General features: G+C 43.4%; 1 protein-coding gene across 2 annotated transcripts in view; it reads right to left on the bottom strand.

Moving 5' to 3' along the window:
• Positions 1-11579, bottom strand: part of parp4 (poly (ADP-ribose) polymerase family, member 4) — a 31418-nt gene extending 19839 nt beyond the window's left edge. The window contains exons 1-5 of one of the 2 annotated variants that reach the window (XM_064976488.1): positions 11490-11579; positions 9067-9194; positions 8722-8935; positions 7971-8079; positions 7574-7652 (exon numbers count right to left, since the gene is read on the bottom strand). In XM_064976488.1, the coding sequence (XP_064832560.1) occupies positions 7574-7652; positions 7971-8079; positions 8722-8935; positions 9067-9192 (528 nt within the window). In that variant the 5' untranslated portion in view covers positions 9193-9194; positions 11490-11579. Of the gene's footprint in view, positions 1-7573; positions 7653-7970; positions 8080-8721; positions 8936-9066; positions 9195-11404 lie in introns of both variants that reach the window. The other variant, XM_064976487.1, reaches the window with a different exon arrangement.
• Positions 11580-15689: the final 4110 nt, after the last annotated feature.

Raw genomic sequence — 15689 nt, 5'->3', positions numbered from 1 at the left:
TTCATTTGACCAGAGGACATTTCTCCAAAAGGTACAATCTTTGTCCCCGTGTGCAATTGCAAACCGTAGTCTGGCTTTTTTTATGGCGGCCTTTCAGGTTAAGTCCATATAGGACTCGTTTTACTGTGGATATAGATACGTTTGTACCCGTTTCCTCCAGCATCTTCACAAGGTCCTTTGCTGTTGTTCTGGGATTGATTTGCACTTTTCACACCAAAGTACGTTCATCTCTAGGAGACAGAACACGTCTTCTTCCTGAGCAGTATGACAGATGAGTGGGCACATGGTGTTTATACTTGCATACTATTGTTTGAACAGATGAACGTGGTACCTTCAGGCATTTGGAAATTGCTCCCAAGGATGAACCAGACTTGTGGAGGTATACAATTATTTTTCTGAGGTCTTGGCTGATTTCTTTTGATTTTCCCATGATGCCAAGCAAAGAGGCACTGAGTTTGAAGGTAGGCCTTGAAATACATTCACAGGTACAGCTCCAATTGACTCAAATGATGTCACTTAGCCTATCAGAAGATTGTAAAGCCATGACATCATTTTCTGGAATTTTACAAGAATGTGCAAAGTAGAAATAAAAATAATGGGGTGCAAAGGAGCAAAATAAATAAATTAAAATGCTTCCTGGCTGATGTTTTGGTCACTTTTGAATGCTGGCGGTGCTTTCACTCTAGTGGTAGCATGAGACGGAGTCTACAACCCACACAAGTGCAGCTCATCCAGGATGGCACATCAATGCGAGCTGTGGCAAGAAGGTTTGCTGTGTCTGTCAGCGTAGTGTCCAGAGCATGGAGGCGCTACCAGGAGACAGTCCACTACATCAGGAGACGTGGAGGAGGCCGTAGGAGGGCAACAACCCAGCAGCAGGACCGCTACCTCTGCCTTTGTGCAAGGAGGAGCAGGAGGAGCACTGCCAGAGCCCTGCAAAATGACCTCCAGCCGGCCACAAATGGGCGTGTATCTGCTCAAACCATCAGAAACAGACACCATGAGGGTGGTATGAGGGCCCGATGTCCACAGGTGGGGGTTGTGCTTACAGCCCAACACCCTGCAGGACGTTTGGCATTTGCCAGAGAACACCAAGGTTGGCAAATTCGCAACTGGCGCCCTGTGCTCTTCACAGATGAAAGCAGGTTCACACTGATCACGTGACAGACGTGACAGACGTGACAGAGTCTGGAGACGCCGTGGAGAACGTTCTGCTGCCTGCAACATCCTCCAGCATGACCGGTTTGGCGGTGGGTCAGTCATGGTGTGGGGTGGCATTTCTTTGGGGGGGCCGCACAGCCCTCCATGTGCTTGCCAGAGGTAGCCTGACTGCCATTAGGTACCGAGATGAGATCCTCAGACCCCTTGTGAGACCATATGCTGGTGTGGTTGGCCCTGGGTTCCTCCTAATGCAAGACAATGCTAGACCTCATGTGGCTGGAGTGTGTCAGCAGTTCCTGCAAGAGGAAGGCATTGATGCTATGGACTGGCCTGCCCGTTCCCCAGACCTGAATCCAATTGAGCACATCTGGGACATCATGTCTCGCGCCATCCACCAACGCCACGTTGCACCACAGACTGTCCAGGAGTTTACAGATACTTTAGTCCAGGTCTGGGAGGAGATCCCTCAGGAGACCATCCGCCACCTCATTAGGAGCATGCCCAGGCATTGTAGGGAGGTCATACAGGCACGTGGAGGCCACACACACTACCGAGCCTCATTTTGACTTGTTTTAAGGACATTACATCAAAGTTGGCTCAGCCTGTAGTGTGACTCCAAATCCAGACCTCCATGGGTTGATAAATTTGATTTCCATAGATAATTTGTGTGATTTTGTTGTCAGCACATTCAACTATGTAAAGAAAAAAGTATTTAATAAGAATATTTCATTCATTCAGATCTAGGAGGTGTTATTTTAGTGTTCCCTTTATTTTTTTGAGCAGTGTATATACAAACTCAGCAAAAAAAGAAACGGCCCATTTTCTGGACCGTGTCTATCAAAGATAATTTGTAAAAATCAAAATAACTTCAAAGATGTTCATTGTAAAGGGTTTAAACACGGTTTCCCTTGCTTGTTCAATGAATCATAAATAATTAATGAACATGCAGCTGTGGAATAGTCGTTAATTAAGAAACAGTTTACAGACAGTAGGCAATTATGGTCACAGTTATAAAAACTTAGGACACGAAAGAGGCCTTTCTACTGACTCTGAAAAACACCAAAATAAAGATGAGCAGGGACCCTGGGCATCTATGTGAATGTGCCTTAGGCATGCTGCAAGGAGGCATGAGGACTGCAGATGGGGCCAGGGCAATAAATTGCTATGTCCTTACTGTGAGACGCCTAAGACAGCGCAACAGGGAGACAGGACGGACAGCTGATTGTCCTCGCAGTGGCAGACCACGTGTAACTACACCTGCACAGGATCGGTACATCCGAACATCACTCCTGCGGGACAGCTACAGGATGGCAACAACAACTGCCCGAGTTACACCGGGAACGCACAATCCCTCCATCAGTGCTCAGACTGTCCGCAATAGGCTGAGAGAGGCTGGACTGAGAGCTTGTAGGCCTGTTGTAAGGCAAGTCCTCACCAGACATCACCGGCAACAGGGTTTCCTAAGGGGACAAACCCACCATCGCTGGACCAGACAGGAGACGGTGGACCAAACAGGACTGGCAAAAAGTGCCCTTCGCTGACAAGTCGCGGTTTTGTCTCACCAGGGGTGATGGTCGGATTCACGTTTATCGTCGAAGGAATGAGTGTTACACGAAGGCATGTACTCTGGAGTGGGATCGATTTGGAGGTGGACGGTCTGTCATGGTCTGGGGCGGTGTGTCACATCATCGGACTGAGCTTATTGTCATTGCAGGCAATCTCAGCGCTGTGCGTAACAGTGAAGACATCCTCCTCCCTCATATGGCACCCTTCCTGTAGGCTCATCCTGAAATGACCCTCTAGCATGACAATGCCACCAGCCATACTGCTCGTTCTGTGCGTGATTTCCTGCGACACAGAAATGTCAGTGTTCTGCCATGGCCAGCGAAGAGCCCGGATCTCAATCCCATTGAGCACGTCTGGGACCTGTTGGATCTGAGGGTGAGGGCTAGGGCCATTCCCTCCAGAAATGTCTGGGAACTTGCAGGTGCCTTGGTGGAAGAGTGGAGGTAACATCTCACAGCAAGAACTGGCAAATCTGGTGCAGTCCTTGAGGAAGAGATGCACTGCAGTACTTAATGCAGCTGGTGGCCACACCAGATACTGACTGTTACATTTGAATTTGACCCCTCCTTTATTCAGGGACACATTATTCCATTTCTGTTAGTCACATGTCTGTGGAACTTGTTCAGTTTACATGTCTCAGTTGTTGAATCTTGTTATGTTCATACAAATATTTACACGTTAAGTTTACTGAAAATAAACACAGTTGACAGTGAGAGGATTTTTTTTTTGCTGAGTTTAAATACATACACATTGATATACGTACAGTGGCCAGGAAAAGTATGTGAACCCTTTGGAATTACCTGGATTTTTGTATAAATTTGACTTAGATGAAGATCAGATAACATTTTAAGTCACAACAATAGACAAACACACAAACACAGTGCGCTTAAACTAATAACCCACACATTATTGTATTTGTATTGTATGTATTGAATACATCATTTAAACATTCACAGTTTAGGTTGGAAAAAGTATGTGAACCCCTAGGCTAATGACTTCTTTAAAAGCTAATTGGAGTCAGGAGTCAACTAACCTGGAGTCAAATCAATGAGACGAGATTGGAGATTTTGGTTAGAGCTGCCCTGTCCCATAAAAAACATTTATAAAATGTGCATTTGCTATTCACAAATAGCATTGCCTGAGAAGAACCATGCCTCAAACAAAAGAGATCTCAGAAGACCTAAGATTAAGAATTGTTGCCTTGCATAAAGCTGGAAAGGGTTACAAAAGTATCTCTAAAAGGTAGTCCACGGTAAGACAAATTGTCTATAAATTGAGAAATTTCAGCACTATTGCTACTCTTCCTAGGATTGGCCATCCTGCAAAGATGACAGCAGAATGCTCAATGAGGTGAAGAAGAATCCTAGAGTGTCAGCTAAAGATTTACAGAAATCTATGAAAGATGCTAACATCCCTGTTGACGAGTCTTCAATACGTAAAACACTAAACATGAAGGGTGTTCATGGGAGAACACCATGGAAGAAGCCACTGCTGTCCAAAAAAACATTGCTGCACATCTGAGGTTCGCAAAAGAGCACCTGGATGTTCCACAGCGCTCTGGCAAAATATTCTGTGGACAGATGAAACTAAAGTTGTGTTGTTTGGAAGGAACACACAGCACTATGTGTGGAGAAAAGAAAAGGCACAGCACACCAACATTAAAACCTCATCCCAACTGTAAACAATGTTGGAGGGACCATCATGGTTTGGAGCTGCTTTGCTGTTTCAAGGCCTGGACAGCTTGCTATCATCGACGGAAAAATTATTCCCAAGGTTATTAAGACATTTTGCTGGAGAATGTAATTTTTTTAATTTCACCTTTATTTAACCAGGTAGGCTAGTTGAGAACAAGTTCTCATTTGCAACTGCGACCTGGCCAAGATAAAGCAAAGCAGTGTGACACAGACAACAGAGTTACACATGGAGTAAACAATAAACAAGCCAATAACACAATAAACAAATCAATGACACAGTAGAAAAAAGAAAGTCTATATACAGTGTGTGCAAAAGGCATGAGGAGGTAGGCAATAATAGGCCATAGGAGCAAATAGTTCCAATTTAGCAGATTAACACTGGAGTGATAAATGAGCAGATGATGATGTGCAAGTAGAGATACTGGTGTGCAGAAGAGCAGAAAAGTAAATAAAATAAATACATTATGGGGATGAGGTAGGTAGATTGAGTGGGCTATTTACAGATGGACTATGTACAGCTGCAGCAATCGGTTAGCTGCTCAGATAGTTGATGTTTAAAGTTGGTGAGGGAAATAAAAGTCTCCAACTTCAGCAATTATTGCAATTCGTTCCAGTCACTGGCAGCAGAGAACTGGAAGGAAAGGCGGCCAAATGAGGTGTTGGCTTTGGGGATGATCAGTGAGATACACCTGCTGGAACGTGTGCTACGGGTGGGTGTTGTTATTGTGACCAGTGAACTGAGATAAGGCAGAGCTTTACCTAGCAAAGACTTATAGATGACCTAGAGCCAGTGGGTCTGGCGACAAATATGTAGCGAGGGCCAGCCGACTAGAGCATACAGGTTGCAGTGGTGGCTGGTATAAGGTGATTTGGTAACAAAATCGAAATGGTCAGTGATCTGTTTATTAACTTGGCTTTCGAAGACTCAGGATGGATTTTGGTCTGGAACAGTTTGGTTCTAGGGTGTCACCCCCTTTGTAGAGGGGGATGACCGTGGCAGCTTACCAATCTTTAGGGATCTCGGACGATACGAAAGAGAGGTTGAACAGGTTGGTAATAGGGGTTGCAACAATGGCGGCGGCGGATAGTTTTAAAAAGAGAGGGTCCAGATATTCTAGCCCAGCTGATTTGTACTGGTCAAGGTTTTGTAGCTCTTTCAGAGCATCTGCTGTCTGGATTTGGGTGAAGGAGAAGCTGGGGAGGCTTGGGCGAGTAGCTGCAGGGCGGGCAGAGCTGTTGGCCGGGGTTGGGGTAGCCAGGAGGAAGGCATGGCCAGCCTTTGAGAATTGCTTATTGAAATGTTCAATTATCATGGATTTATCAGTGGTGACCATGTTACCTAGCCTCAGTGCAGTGGGCAGCTGGGAGGAGGTCCTCTTGTTCTCCATGGATTTTACAGTGTCCCAAAACTTTTTGGAGTTAGAGCTACAGGATGCGAATTTCTGCTTCAAAAAGCTAGCCTCTGCTTTCCTGACTGACTGCGTGTATTAGTTCCTGACTTCCCTGAACAGTTGCATATCGCGGGGACTATTCGATGCTATTGCAGTCCGCCACAGGACGTTTTTGTGCTGGTCAAGGGCCGTCAGGTCTGGAGTGAACCAAGGGCTATATCTGTTCTTAGTTCTACATTTTTTGAACAGGGCATGCTTATCTAAGATGGTGAGGAAATTACTTTTAAAGAATGACCAGGCATCCTCGACTGACGGGATGAGGTCAATATCCTTCCAGGATACCCGGGCCAGGTCGATTAGAAAGACCTGCTCGCAGAAGTGTTTTAGGGAGCGTTTGACAGTGATGAGGGGTGGTAGTTTGACCGCGGACCCATAGCGGATACAGGCAAAGAGGCAGTGGTCGCTGAGATCCTGATTGAAAACAGCAGAGGTGTATTTGGAGGGCAAGTTGGTCAGGATAATGTCTATGAGGGTGCCCATGTTTACGGATTTAGGGTTGTACCTGTTGGGTTCCTTGATGATTTGTGTGAGATTGAGGGCATCTAGCTTAGATTGTAGGACTGCCGGGGTGTTAAGCATATCCCAGTTTAGGTCACCTAACAGAACGAACTCTGAAACTAGATGGGGGGGGGGGGGGGCGATCAATTCACAAATGGGGTCCAGGGCACAGCTGGGAGCGGAGGGGGATCAATAGCAGGCGGCAACAGTGAGAGACTTATTTCTGGAGAGGTTAATTTTTAAAATTAGAAGTTCAAACTGTTTGGGTATAGACCTGGAAAGTATGACAGAACTTTGCAGGCTCTCTCTGCAGTAGATTGCAAATCCTCCCCCTTTGGCAGTTCTATCTTGAAGGAAAATGTTGTAGCTGGGTATGGAAATCTCAGAATTGTTGGTGGCCTTCCTAAGCCAGGATTCTGACACGGCAAGGACATCAGGGTTGGCGGAGTGTGCTAAAGCAGTGAGTAAAACAAACTTAGGGAGGAGGCTTCTGATGTTGATATGCATGAAACCAAGGTTTTTTTGATCACAGTCAACAAATGAGGGTGCCTGGGGACACGCGGGGCCTCAACCCGACTGAGATGCTGTAGCATGACCTCAAAAGAGCAGTTCACACCAGACATGCCAAGAATATTGTGGAACTGAAACAGTTTTGTAAAGACGAATGGTCCAAAATTCCTCCTGACCTTTGTGCAGGTCTGATCCGCAACTACAGAAACTGTTTGGTTGAGGTTATTGCTGCAAAAAGAGGGTCAACCTTTTATTAAATCCAAGGGTTCACATACTTTTTCCAACCTGCACTGTGAATGTTTACACAGTGTGGTCAATAAAAACATGAACAATTATTTGTGTGTTATTAGTTTAAGCAGACTGTGTTTGCTTATTGTTGTGACTTAGATGAAGATCAGATAACATTTTATTACCAATTTATGCACAAATGCAGGTAATTCTAAAGGGTTCACATACTTTTTCTTGCCACAAACACACACACACACACACACACACACACACACACACACACACACACACACACACACACACACACACACACACACACACACACACACACACACACACACACACACACACACACACACACACACACACACACACACAAAGTGCAGACAGGTGTGTCACTCAACAGGATCAACAAGTATAGCTGACGTGAGATAAATAAACTGTACTGCCTATGGGTGGGCTTACCTTTCCAAAAATTGAGTATTTGGCCACTTGGAAATTTGTTGGATATGTTGGTAGATCATTGTCACTTTCAGTATACACTCTAAAAGAGAAAAAAGAAAACACAAACGAGTCATGTAGCTTGTTACTACACTACGGGAGGGCCATCATTGTAAATAAGGATTTGTTCTTAACTGACTTGTCTAGTTAAATAAAGGTTAAATAAATAAATACATACATTATTGCAGGGCAATAAGTTGCATACAACAATTACATAACCTAGGTTATTCGACTGGTTAGTACTCTGGTATAAGACCTGTGTCATCGAATGTGGGGCCATGACCAGGTCAAAGTCAGGAAGGAAAAGTATGACATTTAGTCAGGCAGTGATTGACAGGTAAGTGGTACAGTAGGTACACACCTGAATTTGCCCAGGTAAGTACTCTCCTGATTCCCCGCCGTCTCGGCTTGATTTACAGCATTCACTGTCTGGGTCTGAACTTCAGCCGGCTGGCTTGTCCCCTTCAACACTAACACACATAACACGCACACAAACACACCCTATGTCAAAGTCCAATTCTATTCAAAACATCCATATATTACACATACACCCCTTCGTAAAAAAGACATCGTTCTTCAAACACAGAAAAGTGCGATGAAACACACCCATAGTGAGCACACAGTGCCTTTGTCAGTTAAAGACAACTGTAGGGAAAAAAACAGCCTCCTGACTGATTAACTCAAAAGAACACACTGGGTGAATGAGTCAACATGCTGGGAACAGAGCGAGAGACACCACCCACTGTGATTGTGTCAGAGGAGAATGCTCAAAGATGACAAACCCTTGCTCTGCTTGCTGAATGTGCAAGGAGCTTTTCATTGGAAATACACACATGTAAAAGCCTGCATGCAAAGAGAATGGTGATGCCTGAAACTGACAGTGATGAAGAAGCTGAGTTGTATTATTACTTAGGGATTACTCATAGTTAAAGCATAGATGAGAAATATAGAGCATCTATTCATTACTGAGTCTATTTACTTGCCTATTTACTTGCGTGACAACTGTTTTGGCAACATTGTTGTGTAACATTGTATATTTTAATCACCAATAAAGCGTATTTCAATTTGGGAAAGATTGTATTTGACTGAAAGGGGAAAGGTTTGGCTTGTACCTGACTGAGATGGCAAGGGAGAGGCAGGCCTGGGTGGGATGAGAGAGGTAGAGGGAGGGGGGGGCAGGCAGTAGTCCTCTACAGGCAGCAGGACTCCCTTCTCCAGGCAGTGTGACACATACTCCACCCCTACTACTGGAGTCTGATGCTTCTTCATGCTCCGCACCCGACTGGAGCTCAGACTGGACATACTGCTCGTCACTACGAGAGTACACTGTGGGGATGACAGAAAGAGAGTGATATATGAAGAGAGAAAGAGAGCAAGAAAGACAGATCATCAATATCGCCAACATGTTTGAATCTAGCCTATGAATTCAAAATTGTTTGTGTTACTGTGCACCTGACCTGTTTATTGATCACATAGGAAATGCTGCCCCCATTCTCTGTTATTGCCAGCTTCAGCCTAATCTTCTCCTTATAAGGCAAATTCTTCAACTCCAAAACCACAAAACAGTTGTCAAACAGAGCCATAGCTGTTGAAGGAGAGAAAAACCTTTATGACATGGTCTTATCAAACACACCGGACGGGTCTCAGAGCATTTCATATTATTCTGTCTGTAAATCCAAGACACTCCATTAACCCTTAAAGCGAATCCTTCCCCTAACCCATCTCCTTAATTTAACTCTAACCTTAATCCTAACGTTTGCCACCTAGCTTGAATTCGTAACATATCATACATTTTGCAAATTTGTAAAATATTGTACGTTTTTAGAAAATCAGAACATATAATACAAATTGCAGTTTGCAACATATCATACAAAATCGGTGATGGACATCAACAAATTAATATATACCATACGAAACATAACATACTAAGTGGAGTCTCTTGATGTACGTACAGAATTATACGAAATGCTCTGAGACCAGTTTGAACACACACACACACACACACACACACACACACACACACACACACACACACACACACACACACACACACACACACACACACCTGATTTCAAATTACATACCCTTAACAGACTAACCTTATCCCCTCAAACTAAGTGGACACTTCTGATGACGTACCATGACGTCTGACAAGTATACACTTGGAGGGCAAGGGAGGAAGGAATGATTTTTAAATGAACCGCCCTTGACCTGAAATTCGTCACTCGTTCTTTGTTTTCAGCCACTGGTAGCTTGTAGATGCTTTACATGCTCTACAGTCAATTATGATTGCATGTCTACTTATAGTAACTATATAATTATTAATATACGCCTACTGTATGATAGCTAGAAAATGAATTAGCTAACGTTATCCTGCCTAGCTGGAACTTCTGAAGGAAAATGTGTTATTTCTACAATTTCCAAAAGCTAACCAAAGAAAAACATAATTACTTTTATGAGACCTGGTTGTGCCGTCCTGTGCATTAGAAGCACAATTTCTAACCTGTTTACTTATACTTGTATGTTGACTTATCCATATTGACGTTGAGGTTTTACGTTTCGGTGGACTTTTCTTAGCGGATGTACAATCAACGCGAATTAAATTATGGTGGGGTTTCAGGCCCGAAGTGAACATAATTGTACACTTCCTTTGTTTGGACCGACGTCCAAGATGGTGACGGGGATTCCCCCAAAGGCATATAAGGCGAGGGTAAGTGGACAAGGGTGTGACTTTTCTGAGTTGAAACGCAGTTTAACAGCCCTCGGCCCTAAACGTTTTACATCGTCACATCAGTGTACCTCAAATGCCCCTTGCCCAAGCAAGGGAGCGTGATGATCAGAGATGCAACGTCATTGGTGGAAATCTTGGATTTGAGCTTAACCTAAACAACTAACCTAAATATATTAATGTACCTAGGAAGCTAACGTATCTAGCTCGCTAGTTACCTAGAGCTGGCTAGCTAGTTTTATAGTTTGGTAATTTATTCCAATACATTTCAGAATTACAAACAAATGTTTATGAATGTACGTTTTATATGCTGCTCACTACGAGACTAAGCCAATTTGCCAACGCTAAAATCAGTGTGTGTATATAAGCTGGCGTCATACTTTTTTCTGACATGCCGAAAATGCAGCCTTGTTGATTACATTTGACACTTCACCGCCACCAATGTGACATGTGACTAGTTTGCATTGAAGTGTGGGTCATAACAACCCCGCAAGTGACAGAAGTTGTTCACTCGCTCCCTCGCAAGTGGCAAAAGTTGTTAACTCGCTCGAGCTAAATCTAGTGAATTGGGCCTCCATTTAGGATGGCAATCAAACCGCATCCGGTTTCAACGTGGATTCCCGAGAGAAAGTGGCAGCGCAAGGGCTGTGGGGGTAAAAAATAACATGTTTGGACTGTTACAAATGCGGAAGTGCGAGTGTAACAACAGATATTTTAGCTTTTTGTCAGGTTGAAAATGTGTGTTCTCGCTACCTGGATAATTAATGGTAATACATGTGGGCTATCAATCAAATGTATACAAATACATGGATGTGAGCACATAAAAACGAAACAGTAATAAGCCCCTGTCGTAGACCGCTATGCAACTAGCTGACTAAACTCCACTCCATGGGGAACGAAGTTTCTGATGAACTTGGGTGAAGTTCAGTCAGCTACCTGAAATTAAAATCAGTGCATAACCAGTTGAGTAAAATAGCCCACTTGTCGACAATAGTCACAGTAAAATCAATATCTTTGGAAAAATGCTATAGATTCAAACCTATAAAGAAAATATGTAACTGTTTTACCGTAAGTAGGTGTCCGTTACTGTGGCTGTCTTACAGTGAAGATAACTTTATATTATATGTTACAGGTGGCTGTAACTGTACTCACACGTATTTTGCTACTGTACGACAATCTTTACTAGCAACTGTAAACTTCCTTGTATAGAAGAATAACACGACTACGCCCCATTAACACGCCACGCCCTTAGACAATGTTGTGTTGCCTTCTATTGGGTTAAATTCGGGAACCACAGGCTAATATATATATATTTTTCTCTCTTTACTCTCATCAGACTGAAAGTTTAATTTATAAAAAAATAAATAATAATATGCAAATGAGGCAACCCGTCCTTAAATATGCACTAATTTGCATATTACCATCTGTTTTTCAACACATTGCTTCAAGGTAGAATGTTATTTTATTTGTAATTGTGATCAGACACTTAATGGTCAGACTTTTTTACAGATCAGCTTATCAAAACTGTAAACTAGTCAACTGTGAACTCCATGTTACCTAGTGTTCTGTACTGTAATTGACTATTCTAACAGTAATTTTTATTCAAGGTGCAGAATGCCGTGTATGGAGGATTGACAGAGGTGTACAGATGAGCAATGCCAGTGGAATTTGGGGACACAGTGGAATTTAGCTCCAAAAAGGTTGAGCGAGATCTTTTGAGTTCTCTGACAGCACCCCAGCCGCTTCTCCATCTCTACCTGCAACCCCTGCGTACCACTCCCACAACGTACTTAGGAAGAGTTTGGAAGGGGCCAATTTTCCACTTGGAGCCTTCTGCACAAGTGCATCAAAGCTAAACCAAACAGTCATCATGTTCCAACAGCAGCCACACAGTGAACACGGCATCAACACAGTGTCAGAAATGCTTGTAATTTTATGACTTTTATGTTAAGCTGGAGGAGTGTAAATGTGCCAGCTTGGATGAGGTTACTGAAGCACAGAGTGCCTCCTATGCATGGTATGACACTTAAATTTCAGATCACTGCAAGCTCATTAAAGAATGTTCCTGTGCGCACCTCAACAAATCCTGACCACTTTGTGCAGGAGCATCTCTTCCCCAGGTTCCATGGAAACTCAGAAACCACATATGGCAAGAAAAACTAACAGGTGGCCTACACATAGATGGAGAGCTGTGGGTTTAGTTTGGAGAGTAGTGGCACAGTAGTGTGTCAAGGAGCCATGTCTTTCTGCAAGCCCACAGATGGAGTGTTAAACTCTCTCAAGAACTTCTAGAAATTGAAATGTCCTGTTCTGAGTGAAGTGTGAGTCTCTGGCAAACTCCTCGACGTGAAGCTGGTGGATGGAGTTCCTCAGCTGCAACATAATGGAGCCTGTGGGTTCTACGTGTAGGAGCAATTGGGCATGTTCTGCACAGGACTGGAGATATGCAAACTGTTGTCTGGGCTCTGTCCGAGCTGGTTGTTATTGATGTGCCTATTGATGTGAAGTTCTGTGCTGATGTTATCCCTAAACTGAAGGCATTCTATTTCCTACATATGCTGCCACGGGTAGTATATGAGTTCCAGCTTGGCAGACTGTGTGCTCAAAATATGTTCATCTATGTGGTATCTAGGCTAATACTTTGTTTTGAAATAGTTATTATATTATGTGCCTTGTAAAGATCTCTCTGTTAGCTCTACCTTATTATCTAAGCATAACTCTTGGTGTTTTTTGTTGTCTTGCACAGTTCTCTTCATATGCACATTTACCTGATTTTATATTTGCATAATTCTTCTTGGTGTTTTTTATGTCTTGCCTTGTACAGCTCTCTTCATAAATGTTTATCTAATGCCTAAGGATAACTCCTTATGATTTATGAATATTTTAATTGTACCTTGTATAGCTCTTTATTTTTATTTGGCACTTCATTAACTCATCTAAGCATACCATAACGCATCTTGCACTTGAGAAATGATGGCGTTAATAAAAACATGAAATTCCACTTTGAAATTTTCATTGATACTTCACACATTTCTTCCTGAATTTCTGAGTTTAGTTTTCAAGGGCACAAATTAAGAAAATTGTGGCACTTGATAAACAGTTGTCTTCCTTCTTGGTCTGTTAGATATTTTGGTGTTGAAAAAATTGAATTTTAAATGGATTTAAAAAGGCATTATAGCAGCACCTAGTAGATGCCTGTAATTTTCAGGAACAGGCAAAGTTACAGTACATTTCAAATATAGGAACAAAATATTCAGATTAATCAGGAAATATATATACACTGCTCAAAAAAATAAAAGGGAACACTAAAATAACACATCCTAGATCTGAATGAATTAAATATTCTTATTAAATACTTTTCTTTACATAGTTGAATGTGCTGACAAAAAAAAAATCACAAATTATCAATGGAAATCAAATTTATCAACCCATAGAGGTCTGGATTTGGAGTCACACTCAAAATTAAAGTGTAAAACCACACTACAGGCTGGTCCAACTTTGATGTAATGTCCTTAAAACAAGTCAAAATGAGGCTCGGTAGTGTGTGTGGCCTCCATGTGCCTGTATGACCTCCCTACAATGCCAGGGCATGCTCCTGATGAGGTGGCGGATGGCCTACTGAGGGATCTCCTCCCAGACCTGGACTAAAGCATCCTCCAACTCCTGGACAGTCTGTGGTGCAACGTGGCGTTGGTGGATGGAGCAAGACATGATGTCCCAGATGTGCTCAATTGGATTCAGGTCTGGGGAATGGGCGGGCCAGTCCATAGCATCAATGCCATCCTCTTGCAGGAACTGCTGACACACTCCAGCCACATGAGTTCTAGCATTGTCTTGCATAAGGAGGAACCCAGGGCCAACCACACCAGCATATGGTCTCACAAGGAGTCTGAGGATCTCATCTCGGTACCTAATGGCAGTCAGGCTACCTTTGGCGAGCACATGGAGGGCTGTGCGGCCCCCCAAAGAAATGCCACCCCAAACCATGACTGACCCACCGCCAAACCGGTCATGCTGGAGGATGTTGCAGGCAGCAGAACGTTCTCCATGGCGTCTCCTGACTCTGTCACGTGCTCAGTGTGAACCTGCTTTCATCTGTGAAGAGCACAGGGCGCCAGTGGCGAATTTGCCAATCTTGGTGTTCTCTGGCAAATGCCAAACGTCCTGCACGGTGTTGGGCTGTAAGCACAACCCCCACCTGTGGACGTCGGGCCCTCATACCACCCTCATGGAGTCTGTTTCTGACCGTTTGAGCATGTGAAATGTCAGAATAATAGTAGAGAGAATTATTTTTTTCAGATTTTATTTCTTTCATCACATTCCCAGTGGGTTAGAAGTTTACATACATTCAATTAGTATTTGGTAGCATTGCCATTAAATTGTTTAACTTGGGTCAAACGTTTCGGGTAGCCTTCCTCAAGCTTCCCACAATAAGTTGGGTGAATTTTGGCCCATTCCACCTGACAGAGTGGATTGAGGTCAGGGCTTTGTGATGGTCACTCCAATACCTTGACTTTCTTGTTCTTAAGCCATTTTGCCACAACTTTGGAAGTATGCTTGGGGTCATTGTCCATTTGGAAGATCCATTTACGACCAAGCTTTAACTTCCTGACTGATGTCTTGAGATGTTGCTTCAATTTATCCCCATAATTTTCCAACCTCATGAAACCATCTATTTTGTGAAGTGCACCAGTCCCTCCTGCAGCAAAGCACCCTCACATCATGATGCTGCCACACCCATGCTTCACGGTTGGGATGGCGTTCTTCGGCTTGAAAGCATCCCCCTTTTTCCTCCAAGCATAACGACGGTCATTATGGCCAAATAGTTATATTTTTGTTTCATCAGACCAGAGGACATTTCTCCAAAAAGTACAAGCTCTGTCCCCGTATGCAGTTGCAAACCGTAGACTGGCTTTTTTTTTAATGGGGGTTTTGGAGCAGTGGCTTCTTCCTTGCTGAGTGGCCTTTCAGGTTATGTCGATATAGGACTCATTTTACTGTGGATATAGATACTTTTGTACCAGTTTCCTCCAGCATCTTCACAAGGTCCTTTGCTGTTGATCTGGGATTGATTAGCACTTTTCACACCAAAGTACATTCATCTCTAGGAGAAAGAACGCGTCTCCTTCCTGAGCGGTATGATGGCTGCGTGGTCCCATGGTGTTTATACTTGCATACTATTGTTCGTACAGATGAACGTGGTACCTCCAGGCATTTGGAAATTTCTCCCAAGGATGAACCAGACTTGTGGGGGTCTTGGCTGATTTTTTTTTTATTTTCCCATGATGTCAAGCAAAGAGGCACTGAGTTTGAAGGTAGGCCTTGAAATACATCCACTCAAATGATGTCAAT

This window comes from Oncorhynchus masou, chromosome 10 (genome assembly GCF_036934945.1).
Source record: "Oncorhynchus masou masou isolate Uvic2021 chromosome 10, UVic_Omas_1.1, whole genome shotgun sequence".
Lineage (NCBI taxonomy): Eukaryota > Metazoa > Chordata > Actinopteri > Salmoniformes > Salmonidae > Oncorhynchus > Oncorhynchus masou.
This window is presented reverse-complemented; position numbering and strand designations above follow the sequence as displayed.